Source organism: Felis catus, chromosome C1 (assembly GCF_018350175.1).
Source record: "Felis catus isolate Fca126 chromosome C1, F.catus_Fca126_mat1.0, whole genome shotgun sequence".
Classification (NCBI taxonomy): Eukaryota; Metazoa; Chordata; class Mammalia; order Carnivora; family Felidae; genus Felis; species Felis catus.
In genome coordinates, this window is record NC_058375.1 from 92,698,296 (window position 1) to 92,712,484 (window position 14,189).

At 36.7% G+C, this 14,189-nt stretch overlaps 1 protein-coding gene across 3 annotated transcripts in view; it reads left to right on the forward strand.

Moving 5' to 3' along the window:
• The window catches only part of STXBP3 (syntaxin binding protein 3), a 54,382-nt gene extending 45,895 nt beyond the window's left edge, over window positions 1–8,487 (forward strand). The window contains exons 16-19 of one of the 3 annotated variants that reach the window (XM_006934955.5): window positions 493–585; window positions 2,968–3,053; window positions 6,444–6,592; window positions 7,376–8,487. In XM_006934955.5, coding sequence (XP_006935017.1) covers window positions 493–585; window positions 2,968–3,053; window positions 6,444–6,592; window positions 7,376–7,470 — 423 coding nt within the window. In that variant the 3' untranslated portion in view covers window positions 7,471–8,487. Of the gene's footprint in view, window positions 1–492; window positions 586–2,341; window positions 2,415–2,967; window positions 3,054–6,443; window positions 6,593–7,375 lie in introns of those variants that run through there. The other 2 variants (XR_006582828.1, XR_006582829.1) reach the window with 2 other exon arrangements.
• The last annotated feature ends 5,702 nt before the right edge of the window (window positions 8,488–14,189 follow it).

A 14,189-nucleotide genomic window follows, 5' to 3' on the forward strand; every position in this document is an offset into this window, starting at 1 on the left:
ATATTAAATATGTTTCCTCATATGGGAAATCCATGTGGATAGTCTTAATTTCACTCGATAGATTTGGTAAGTAGAAAAATTTTAATTTTATTTTCTGTATATGAGTAATTTGTACAAGTACATTTTCTAGTGAATTTGTATCTTTTGTTTTCTGTTGTAATTTGCTCTTATACTTTTCTGTATGATTCATTTATAGCAAATTTTGAAAGAATTCTGTTTAGACTCCCAGTCTTTACCATCAAGTTTTATAGCACTTTTGAGTAAATATAAGTTCTGATACTATTACAAATTTTATCATTAGAGCACAAAATACTGTGAAATTTTGTGACCACTCCTATTCAGATTTTTTTTGAGTAAGCATTTCCACTCTTAGTTCTAAGTCAAATACACATAGTATTTGCTGTAAATTACGTATGTTTTTAAGAAAATGTAGTAAGTGAATATTACTAAATAAAATTACTGGTTTTTAATTTTTTCCTCTATTTGTATTAGTCTCAACAAGGCAAACCATTAAGAAAGGATAGGTCTACAGAAGAAACTTTTCAACTCTCCCGATGGACACCTTTTATCAAAGATATTTTGGAGGTATAATTCATTAAATTTTACGTATACGCTAAGCGCCTTTCTGTAGAGTATTCTTTACTCTTTGTATATTTGTCAGTCTGAGCATATCTATGGGTCAGGAATTTTCTGCACTACTGGGAGAGTTCACAAAAGAAGGCTGTATCTGGGGTCAGGGGAAGAAAGAAACTTGAAGATTCTTTCTGTGAAGATATCAAACAAACTTACACACTAATGGCCTCAAGATAAAAATAAGTACACATACTGCCTTATGAAAAAAACTATTGTTTTAATAACTCTATGTAGCATAAATATAAATAATTTATTTGAATGAAAGTTCAACAAAATAACATTTGTATGTTATCACTGTTAGAAAGTGTTAGACTCCAGGGGTACCTAGCTGGCTCAGTCAGTTAAGCATCCGACTTCAGCTCAGGTCATGATCTCACTGCTCATGAGTTCAAGCGCCGCGTTGGGCTCTGTGCTGACAGCTCAGAGCCTGGAGCCTGCTTCGGATTCCGTGTCTCCCTCTCTCTCTGCCCCTCTCGTGCTCACACTCTGTCTCTTTCTCTCAAAAATAAACATTAAAAAAAAGTTACACTCTAGTATTCTTGGAAATGTATTTGTGATATTAAATTGTAAATTGTAGTTTGCTGTTATATCCAACAGATGGTTTATGCCTTTAATACTGTTTCCTTTTATAAATTAATATTCATTTATAGGAAATTAGAAAATGAACTAATAAAAATTATATTATGAACAGTAAAATCATGGCATTGATTCTTCAGTTATAATCATATAGTTCTATTTATTCCAATTTTCCTTTGACTTAAACCCCAATTTCTATTTTGCTTTGGGAACTAAATGTTTATAATTTATTACTATGATTTTCCTGTTTTGCTTGGCTAATTTTATGTCATTCATACATGTTTAACATAGATGAAAAGTTTAAAGAATTTAGACTTTGTTATATAGCATACGATTTTTTTCCCTATCCATAACAAGGATGTAGAATTAAGTAGTCTTTCTTGGCTAGTACTTTAAAAAAATATATTTCTTAATGTTTGAGAGCAAGAGAGCGTGAGCAGGGGAGGGACAGAGAAAGAGAATCCCAAGCAGGCTCGGCGCTGCCAGCAGAGAGCCTGACAAAGGGCTTGATTTCTTGAACCTTGAGTTCATGACCTGAGCCAAAATTAAGAGTCGGACACTTAACTGACTGAGCCACCCAGGTGGCCCTTGGCTAGTACTTTTAAAATGAGAATTGACTATCCTGAACCCTGTAACAAGGATTTGCATGTTAATTAAAAAATAGTCTATTTTTGGCTCAGTGACATTCTAAGGCCTTCAAGATTTCTCCTGAAACTTGGTTTCTTTGCTTCTTACAATCTTTTTATTTATGTATTTATTTATTTAGTTACTTTACTTACTTACTTACATGCAAGTTAGGCTTCTTACAATCTTAATAAAATATTCTTGGACTACTCAGTACCTTGTGCTCATTCCTTGTGCCCACCTACTGATACCTATTATACTACCATGCTGTAAAGCAGTGGTCTCCAAACTGTTTTAATCATGTACACTTAACCATAAAAATTATGAACATGAGTTATAGCATATGAACTACTTGTGAACTATGCATTACTGTACTGATAAAGCATAATGTATGTATATAGTATACCCATACATATAAGTATATCATAAAATGTAACCCTTAAAAAATTTTTTTTAAACATAAAGGAAAACTTCTCTCATCCCCTTGGATTGTCTTGATTACCCCTAGGTCAGGAGCGCACATTTTATTTTAGAGCCATTGCAATGAAGGGCAAAACCTGGACTCTCCAGTAGCCTAAGAGGTATGTCAGGACTAGGATGGTATTTAGAAACCTGTAGTGCTCTAGAGATAAAGGTTTTGATAAAGTCTCTGTAATCCTTACACCAGTAGACCCTCCAAATGAAACTTAGACATTCAGTAAATATTAATTTAATAAGTAAATAAAGGATTGCATTAATTTTTGAAGCAAGTAAGGTTTGTAAGTTTCAGAGAGAGGGTTAACCTTATTTTATTAAATATTTATATATCTTGAGGTTCCTTAATTGTTAACACAAATTTTGAGTTTTATGTAAAACATACAAATAAAAAATCCTGGAGGGGGCACCTGGGTGACTTAGTCAGTTGAGTGTCCCACTTCGGCCCAGGTCATGATCTCATGGTTCATGGGTTCAAGCCCCATGTTGGGCTCTGTGCTGATAGCTCAGAGCCTGGAGCCTGCTTTGAATTCTGTGTCTCCCTCTCTCTCTGTCCCTCCCTGGCTCGTGTTCTGTCTCTGTGTCTCTCAAAAATAAATATTAAGAAAAAAATCCTGGAATTTACATTTTTTTGATGGTGTTAATTTTTTTCTTCCCTAGGATGCCATCGATAATAGATTAGATTCAAAAGAATGGCCATATTGTTCCCAGTGTCCAGCAGTATGGAATGGCTCAGGGGCTGTAAGGTAAAAGCTATAGAAGTATGATATTATAGACTAATAATTGAAAGTACTCTTACATTGAGAAGTACTCTTATTTTGAGAATTCTCCTGGAAGAATAGTTACTTAAAAGACAGTTTTTCTTTAACCGTGACCTGTTCTAAATGAGTCTAGGTAGGGGCGCCTGGGTGGCTTGGTCGGTTAAGCGTTGGATTTCGGCTCAGGTCATGATCTCACGGTCCGTGAGTTCAAGCCCCGCGTCGGGTTCTGTGCTGACAGCTCAGAGCCTGACGCGGGGCTCGAACTCACGGACCGCGAGATCGTGACCTGGCTGAAGTCGGACGCTCAACCGACTGCACCACCCAGGCGCCCCCCTGTTTCATCTTTCAAAACCAGTTACTGATTCTTACTTTTTTTTCTGTTGTTGACTCCTTCGTCATTCCTTAAGATGTCAGATGGAAATGATGTAGACAAGAACATTATTAAAAGTTTACTATGGGATCCTACATTGCAGGATCTTAGAGGTCCTCTAGAACATGGTCTCCCAAGTGGGTGACAAGATGATTTGAGGGTATTTATTTTTACAAAAGAGGGAGAAATTAAAGCTTTATTAATATGCACCAATACACATATAATTTAAAAAAAAATTTTTTTTAATGTTTATTTATTTCTGAGAGAGAGACAGAGCATGAGTCGGGGAGAGCCAGAGAGAGTGGGAGACACAGAATTAGAAGCAGGCTCCAGGCTCTGAGCTGTCAGCACAGAGCCTGATGCAGGGCCTCAAACCCACAAACCATGAGATCATGACCTGAGCCGAAGTCGGACACTTAACCAACTGAGCCACCCAGGCGCCCCTAGATGTACAAAAATTTTATTTTGAAACATTTACTTTTGAAGTAAAAGCTCAAAATTTTTACTAGTGAAGTGTGGGAACATGATTCCTGTGAATAGCAGTGCTATCCAGTAGAACTTTCTTGCAGTAATGGAAATGTCATATATCTGTCCTCTATAGTATGATAGTCACTAGCCACATATGGCTGTTGAGCACATGATATGTGGCTAGTATGACTGAATTTTTAATTTTATTTAATTTTAATTACATTTAAGTAGCTTTGGGGCACCTGGGTGGTTCAGTCGGTTGAGCGTCTGACTCTTGGTTTTGGCTCAGGTCATGATCTCATGGTTCATGGGTTCGAGCCCTGAATCAGGCTCTGTGCTGATAGTGCAGAGCCTGCTTGGTATTCTCTCTCTTTGCCCCTGCCCCACTCACGCTAGCTCACTCTCTTTCTCCCTCTCTCTCCCTCTCTCAAAATAAATAAATAAACTTAAAAAAAATTTTAATAGCCTCATGGAGCTAGTGGCTCCTGTATTGGACAGTGCAGATCTAGAGCAATCTGGGGGAGGAAGTGACATATAAATAATAGCTATTATTTATTGAGTGTTTCCTTGGTACCAGATTGCATACTTTGTGTATCCTGTACATTTTTTCATTTAATCCGGAAACAACCCTTGAAGTTTAGAAAGAAGTTCGGTAACTTGCTGAAAAGTGCAACTGAATTAGAAAGCAACAGAAGCAGAGTTGTAACCCAGGTCTAACTCCTTTTATCTTTTTTTTTTTTAAAAACAACTTTATTGAGGTGTAATTGACTTAGAAACACTGTATATATTCAAGATCTACAGTTTGGTATTTTGATACATGTACATTGTAAATGATCACCACAAGCTAATTAATGTATCTATTACCTTTACAAAGTTATCATTTTCTTTCGCATGCGTGTGGGGGGGTGGGGGGGTGAGAAGGCTTAATTTAATAATTTAAGATCTAACCTTTTAGCAAATTTCAATATACAATATAATTTTTGTTAACTATAGTCACTAGGCAGTACATTAGGTCTCCAGAATTAATTCATCTTGCATAACTGAAACTTTGTGTCCTTTGATCAACACTACCTCATTTCCCTTTCCTGCCGCCAACTCCTGGCAGCCAGTAATCTATTCTCTGCTTCTGTGAATTTGTTTCATATTCCACAGAGAAGTGAGATCATGCAGTGTTTGTCTTTGAGTCCAATGTAATTTCACTTAGCGTAATGCCCTGCAGGTTCATCCGTGTTGCCATTAGCAGAATTTCCTTTTTTTTTTTTTTTTTTTTTTGTTTTAAGGCTGAATAATATTCCACTGGATATATACACTACATTTTCTTTTTTTTTTTATTTATTTTTTTATTTTTTTTTAACATTTATTTATTTTTGAGACAGAGAGAGACAGAGCATGAATGGGGGGAGGGCCAAAGAGAGAGGGAGACACAGAATCTGAAGCAGGCTCCAGGCTCTGAGCTGTCAGCACAGAGCCTGATGCGGGGCTCGAACTCACGGACTGTGAGATCGTGACCTGAGCGAAGTCGGACGCTCAACCGACTGAGCCACCCAGGCGCCCCTACACTACATTTTCTTTATCCATTTCTCTACCAGCAGACATTTAAGTGTTTTCTGTATCATCGCTATTGTGAATAATGCTGCAGGTAACACAAAAGTACAGATATATCTTCAATATCTCCTGCCATCATACTTCAGTGAGTTCCAGCATAGAATGTCCCAGTACCACATCAACTGCACATCCATACCTGTGCCTCCCTCCCTATACCTATAAATACAGCTGACACTCTCATTTATTTCATATGAAGAAATAATATACCTGATAAGTCTGTGACTTTGTAAAGTTAAAAAAAATGGGGAAAGTGGCACTGAAGCAAGAGGGTTTTAAAGACTCCAGAAAGTCATAGACTTTTCAGGTATATAGAGTTTTATTTTATTTTTTATTTTTTATGAGAGCCCTCAGAGAACACTCTTTTTAAAAAAAAAAATGTTTTGGTTTTTTTTTTTATCTATTTTTGAAAGAGACAGAGAGAGAGAGAGAGAGAGAGAGAGAGAGAGAGAGAGAGTACAAGCAGGGGAGGGGCAGAGAGAGATGGAGACACAGAATCTGAAGCAGGCTCCAAGCTCTGAGCTGTCAGCACAGAGCCCATTGCAGGGCTTGAATGCACAAACTGCAAGATCATGACCTGAGCTGAAGTCAGGTGCTTAACCGACTGAGCCATCCAGGCATCCCCCCACTTTTTTTTTTTTAAGTTTATTTATTTTGAGAGAGTGAGCAGGGGAGGGGTAGAGAGAGGGAGAGAGAATTCCAAGAGTTGCACCATCTTCCAACTGAGCCAGCCAGGCACCCCTGATCAAAATTAAACTTGAAGTGGGGCTGTCCTATCTAATTCTTGATCCTCCAGTCATACCATAGTTAAGTCATTTCCATAAAATCAGTGTAGTTGGTGCCAAATTTGAGTTTGCTTGAATTAGCCTTTTTAAGAAATCTACAAGCACTATGGTTTTGGAAATGTTTTTAACATGTTTGTGTTTATTTTTTAGTGCTCGCCAGAAGCCCAGAGCTAATTATTTAGAGGACAGGAAAAATGGCTCAAAACTGATTGTTTTTGTAATTGGAGGAATTACATACTCTGAAATGCGTTGTGCTTATGAAGTTTCTCAGGCACATAAATCCTGTGAAGTTATTATTGGTAAGTCTTTTTTTTCCACTTTTCAATTTTATTTTAAACAAACTCTAAATGCAAGAATATATATGTAAAACTTTATGTTGTATTTTATATGTAAGACTAATTGTTCAGTGCAAAAAGGTATTAATCATAGTGTGTTTTATGTGATGTACTAGTTTTTCCTGGTTGACCTTTTTGATAATTTGATTTTTAAATACTCTGATTTTGAAGGAATAAGCTTCAAGATACTATATGATTTAAATATTAAGTATCTTTTAAAATATTATGTTCTGCTCTTATGAAATAAATTTTGAGACATAAATACATTTTTATTACAGAAATATTTTGAATGTTTTTGTGGATGTGACATTGGCAAGTCTTGTGTGGAATTTAGTTTTAAGAATTTTATCAAAGCCACTGATATATAACCTCTCCTCGTCTATGGAATGCAACATTTGTATACCAGGTCTAAATCTAGAGCACTGCTTAATGATCCTGTGGTTGAACAGTGACTATCATGTTCTGCCACAGGGATAGAATAATTTCCAGTTTTGCTGTTCAGCATATCAATATATAGCACAAAGAAGACAGAGCCCTAGGAGTGAATTATTAAGCCTACTGTTCAATGAAGAGGAAGGACGTGAAATATTGTGGGATAAGCAGTTTTCAGGAACGTGTCCTATAGAAATTTTGCTAAATTGCTCCAAGCTATGGCACTTTGCAAATTTGAGGGACAGGGCAATATAATTAACCAAGAAGAATCTATTTAAGTGCTGGCCTCTGAACATTTATCTTTTCTCCTACCAGGTTCTACGCATATTTTAACACCCAGAAAGCTTTTGGATGATATAAAGATGCTGAATAAACCCAAGGATAAAGTCTCCTTAATTAAGGATGAATAGGGATTTTTTTTTTTTTTTGGAGATTCTTATTAATATGTTCAACTAAAATAGATCAAGACAAGGTTGCTACCATGTAATTTAACACTGTAAATATTTTATGGAATAATGATTTTTCAAACATACTTCTTAAGGGACTTTACGATTACATATCTTTGGATTTGCCATGTTTAATAATTTAAATAGTGTTGTTGCTTTGTAGATGATGAGAAGAAATGTTAAAATGCTTTCTAAAAGGAAATTTTTCACCTTTGGAACTGAATATATTAGAATTGTGGGTAATTTTTCACAACTACCTATGTACATATTAATTACTTACCGGATGCTTATCTGTCTTATACTGAAATATAGTTTTTTGGGAAAGAATTATTTTAAGTGAAAAGGTAGTAAAAGTAAAAACTTTAAGTGTGTGTATGATAGAATGATTTTCTATAAGTGCAGGGTTTTTTCCATTTGAAATTCATAATTTCTTTTATGTGTAAAATAGTATTGTCATTAATAGAAATAATTTCACAGTGTATACTGTCTTCCCAGATACTTCTAAAGAACACAATTTTATGTAATTTCAGAGTCATGTATGTTTAAATTAGAAAGCCAAAATTAATTGTGAATATTCTAAGAGAAAATAAATGTATAGTTACAAAAATTATCTTTTTGGGGGCAGGGGAGGAGAGGGAAGTTGGGAACTTAAAAATTCTAAATCAGAGAGTTACAAAAAAAAAAAAAGAATGCACCATAATCTTCCCATCAAGATAGCCCGGGTTGATATTCTATAAAAACAATGTAATATTTGTATAGGTTGGATAATATAAGGATGTGTGTGCACAGGTATTACACAAAAGGAATGTCTTCATTCCAAATATCTCTTTTAACCTGTCCTCCTAGTGTTGTCACATTAGGGACCATAATTTTATATATTACTCATCTTCAGAGTTTTGCTTATATAGAATGCTGCATTATTTGGGTACATAACCTTCGCAAACACTCAAATTTTTATAATATAAATTTCTAGCAATGGCATAGCTGGTCAAAGTATTTGTGCGTTTAAAATCTAGCTGACCCTGGGGCACCTGGGTGGCTCAGTCGGTTAGGCAGCCGACTTCGGCTCAGGTCATGATCTCGCGGTTTCTGAGTTCGAGCCCCGCTTCGGGCTCTGTGCTGACAGCTCAGAGCCTGGAGCCTATTTCAGATTCTGTGTCTCCCTCTCTCTGACCCTCCCCCGTTCATGCTCTGTCTCTCTCTGTCTCATAAATAAAACGTTAAAAAAAATAAAAATAAATAAATAAAATCTAGCTGACCCTTGAACAACATGGGTTTATGGACACTGACCCCCACCCTCCCCAACCACGCAATTGAAAATCTGCATTTACTCCTCAAAAACTTAACTACTAATAGCATACTGTTGACCAGAAGCCTTAGCAATAATGTAAACAGTCAACACACATTTTGTGTTATATGTATTATATACTGTATTCTTACAATAAAGTAAATGAGAGAAAAAATGTTAAGAAAATCATGAGAAACAGGGAGCCTGAGTGGCTCAAGTTGGTTAAGTGTCCAACTCTTGATTTTGGCTTAGGGTTCAAGCCCTGCATTGGGCTCTGTGCTGACAGCACACAGAGCCTGCTTGGCATTCTATTCTCTCTCCCTCTTTCTCTGCCCCTCCCCTGCCTCTGCGTTCTCTCCCTTTCTCTGAATGAATGAATGAATGAATGAACAAATGAATGAATGAAAATCATGAGAAAATAACTTACAATACTGTACTGTATTTATCTAAAAAAATCTATGTTGTTCAAGGGTCAACTGTGCTGATAGGTATGACCGTTATATAGTAAATCTATCACTTTTCCTTTATGGCTTTGGTATTATATGTTGTACTTAGAAATACTTCTTACGCTCAATATTATAAAGTCATTCACTCTTCTGGAACATTTCAATAAGTTCATTTTATTTTTACAGATAATTCATCCATCTGGAATTGACTTTAGTGTGAGAATATATGCTAGGTACGGTCTCTTAGCACTTGACATTATGTCCCATGCCTCCCCATCTCATACCAAAGGGGATGAAAGGCCAAAAATGAAGTTTTGTAGACTCCAAGGTAAGTAGGGTTCGTTCTGAACAGGTTAGGTTCTGCCAGAGATTTGCATTTGGTCAAGATTTGGAAGGTAGAGACCATGTACCACGGCTGTGCTAGTGGATAAGCAAGCTCCTGCCACCTGAAGTTTGTAGCAACCAGACTCCATGTTTTAGTGTCTGTCACCTGCTGCATGGGCATGAGGCAATGCTGGTGGCAGTACAGCACTGAATTTATATTCTCTGGATCACAGAAGGTGATATAACCTTGAGTCTAAAAGCATGTTGGCTGGGGCATCTGGGTGGCTCAGTCAGTTAAGTGTCCGACCCTTGATTTCAGCTCAGGTCATGATCTCACAGTTTGTGAAGTTGGACTCTGTGCTGACAGCTCAGAACCTGCTTGAAATTCTCTCTCTCTCTCTCTCTCTCTCTCTCTCTCTCAAAATAAAAATTAAAAAAAAAATTTAAATTAAAACGTGTTGGCCCCCACTTTCTGCCCCTGCAGCTTTTTCTCTTGATTTTTAAGGACCTATATTCAGTCCCATTCTTTGAAATACCTAGCAGAGTTTCTGTTCCTACAGTGAACCCTGACTGATATATTATTTAATAGAGATCCAGCTTTCTTCTTAAATACCCAGATATTGTACAGATTTTATTGGGCAATTTCTCCTTCCCCAACTAGTCTGAAATACTACCTTTATCATAGACTTTATTTGCATTTTGGTCTGTTTCTGAATTGTTTTATTGACCATTAGTTTGTATTTTTCCCTATTTTAATTCATGCTGTATTTTAATGTGTGATAGATATAATCTCTACCTAAATCACTGTTACTTTTCAGAAATTTTCTGGCTATTACATTTTTCTAAATGAACTTTAGTATCATTTTGTTAATACCACAAGTTATTTTGGTATTTTTATTAGGATTGCAGTAAATTTGTAGGTTAATTTAGGAAAAATTGACACCCCTATAATATTGAAATTTGAGATTTAGGAATATATAATGTCTTTTTATTTACCTAAGTCTTTATAACCTTCAGAACCTTTATTTTCCTCATATAGGTACTGTATATTTCCATAATATCTTTCTTTTGTGATTCCATGTGAATTGGATCTTTTATGTTATTTTCAAACATTTTTTATATAGGAAAGCTATTGTTTTGATATATTAATTTCATAACTTGCTGTTTTACTAAGTAACAATATGCAAGCGCTTACTTAGAGCATTATATGTGCCAAGCAGTGTTTCGAAGTGCTTATATTACCTCATTTAATCTTCTCATTTAATCCTATGAAGATAGGGACTATTATTATCATCTCCATTTTAAAGCTGAGGAAACTAGGGCACATAAAGGTTATGTAATTTAACCTCGCTGTTTATGTGGAGAGGAAAGGCTTGACATTAATAAACAGCTCTCTTTGAATATCAAGCGTGGGAACAGTACTTTGTCAGTGAAAGGGCTGGTTTTGGGTGTCTGCATTTTATTTGTGGTCCTTGTAAGCCTTGGTTACTATCAGTCCAAGGTTAGTACTTGTGTGGAACAGAGATTTAGACTAATCCAATGCCCTGTAACAAATGGAACCAAGAGTGTGATGACAGCAAACACTGGCCCATTCATTGAGTCACTTAACACCTCAGTGATGATTTTGTCCTATCACAATGATGTGAGATCCTTTGAGGCCTCCATTTTACATGTATTTTAGTCTTAGAATTGGAGTGATCCTTTGTTTCCTAAATCTCTTACTGAATTTGAAGATGTAAGTGTTCATCTCACATAAATTCTTAGTATAAGCTAATTCCACCTTCAGAATTAGCAATTACAGATTCTGATACCAAGACCCTGAAGAAGACATTTCACTGTTACAACTAAATGAAACCATTTATTCAGTATCTCTGAAGCCCACATTAATTCCTGTTGATGTGTGCTTGGCTTATAAAGTATAGTGGATTCACATTGTTCAACCATATTCACAAAAAAATAAGGAAAATATCAGTTCGCAAAGACAAAAATTCTTGGATTTGAGCCCAAAAGCCCAGATCCTGGCAGTTTATTTTTGTAAGATGTGATGCCTCCATAACTCACTTCTCCTATAGGTATTTGTAACTTTCTGTGAATTCTGTCAGGTTGCAGGCAGATTTCTTTTAAAATCAAAGGAGCAAAAAAGTCTTCATCCCACAATAAAATTTCTGCTACCAAAACAACAACAATTTGGGCATTAAATATATTCATATTTAATATGAATTAGGTCTGTTTTAAATCTTTAAGATTCAGGGGCACCTGGGTGGCTCAGTCGGTACAGTGTCTGACTTCCACTCAGGTCATGATCTCGCAGTTTATGAGTTTGAGCCCCGCGTCAGGCTCTGTGCTGACAGCTCAGAACCTGGAGCCTGCTTCGGATTCTGTGTCTCCCCCTCTCTCTGCCTCTCCCATGCTCATGCTGTCTCTGTCTCTGTCTCTCAATGATAAATGTTAAAAAAAAATTTTTTTTTTACATAAATCATTAAGATTCAAATCAGTAAGATTACAGTAGAAAGGAGTGATAAAAAGATGAGTTTTCATTTGTATAATCTAATAGTTAAAGTGGATGGCTAGAATTTTTTTTTTTTTTTTTTTAGGATTTTACTTTTAAATAATCTCTCTACACCCATCCTGGGGCTCAAACTCAAAATCCTGAGATCAAGAGTTGCATAAGCCAGCCAGGCGCCCCCTAGAATTTTATTTTCATTTAGTTTTATAATTTTAGAGAATGCAAGCTGGGGAGAGAGGCAGGGGGAGGAGAGAGAATCCCAAGCAGGCTTCATACTCAGCACGCACTCTGACGCTGGTCTTGATCCCATGACCCTGGGATTGTGACCTGAGCCAAAATCGAGTCACTCAGCTGACTGAGCCACCCAGGCACCCCTAGAATTTTTTATTAAAGAGATAAAAGCATTCCCCCCTCATCCTGCTTGCTTGTTCCTGGCAACCTGAAGCAGCCAGAGCACAGCTACACATTGGAAGTAGACATGAAGAGGCCTCTGGACAGTGGAAGCTGCCAGATGTTTTTTTACCACACCGCTGCCCTCAACAATGGTGAGTCCCTTGACTCAGCATTGGAAACAAACAGTTAACGAGCTCGTTTTTCTGGTCTGTTACTGCATCAGAATTAAGAGAGAGATCTGTCAGAATTTACACAAACAAGGGAGGAGACAGCCAAGGGTACATGATCAGTAAATATAAAATTACCTTTGTAAATCAGAGCTTAGCACTTTTCCAGGACTTCTTAAGGACATAGCCCTATTTCTGTTTCTTGGATTAAGCATGTCACAGTGATTGTTCATAATGATCCTCAGTCATTAAGGAAATATAAAAATAACATTTAGAATATAGCTTAATAAAGTAGAGGTGGGCCATATTTTTAAATGATTACAGGGGTTAACTTTCTATAAAGGTTAATTGAGGGCTTAGGAACATTCACTTGTGGTGGTCCTTTCTAACTTGGATTGCATGGATTTGCTTTAGGTGTCTTTGAACTTTTAAAAATTGTGTGCAAAATTGTGCGTTCTTACATCCCTTTTCCCTGCAAGAGTGGAGTATGGGGGAGGGAGACTCCATAGCTTTCATCAGATTCTCAAAGAGGGTTGAACTCAAAAAAGGTTAAGAACTAATGAATCATATAAGAACCCTTCCAGCCAGAGAAGTATAATTTTAAACTTGAGGACAGGATAGTGATGCTTGGCACATAAAACAGGTTGTCAAGTGGTGATTAAATTTAGGTAAGTGCTGAATCTAAAAGCCTCTTGAAAGAGCATATACACAGTTTAAACTCCCTTTTTTCTCTTACAGTGCTACTACCAGTGTTCACTATCTTCCTTATAATGCCACAGCTTAAAGTACCTGTAGCCCCAGAGTCAGAGGTATCTTCAGGCTGGCTCTGCTTTATCTCTTCTAAGGCACTCTTAACCAGTTTCCAAGCTCCAAAGTTAAAAATAGCCTATTCTCTAGCCAGCTCTAGACAAATAGCAGCTGCCTTGGCCACCACAAAGATCTTCAAAGTGGGAATGGATTCAACTCTCTTTACCACTAAGCAAAGCTCTGGGGGTTAGGAAACCATTTGTTGACTGTTTTGAGTGAATACAGGCCTCAGGAAAGAGGGAAAGAGCCAATGATGTGCTGCTCTGTCATTAAAGAGGTTCTAAATCAGCCTTAAAGAAGCAAATCAGAATCTTGTTCTGGCATTCTACATGAAATGTAGTTAATACCTGGTACATAGTTGTAATGAATTGTCTTTACTTTTGTCCCAAATTCATTAATCCAGGACTAACGTGTTTGCATATTTCTGACTTTAAGAGATCTTCACATAACTTATGATACAAACATAAGAATTTCGTATTATACAGAAAGTAAATGAAAAGGAAAGATTCTTCCTTCCCTGGATGACTCCCATCTCCATTTCTTAGAGGTCCACAGAATATTTCTGTGTGTGTTTCCAGAAAATATGTATGCCCTTTGAAAAACATACACAAACGAAGTCACACTGCATGTATTATTACGTGTTTGCCTTTTTTCACTGTCTTCCCTCCCCCCCCCCCCACCTGCCCAGTGGCTACATTTTTTTCAGTGGCCGCAGAGTACTGACTGATTGCAGGACTGTTGTTATTTATGAT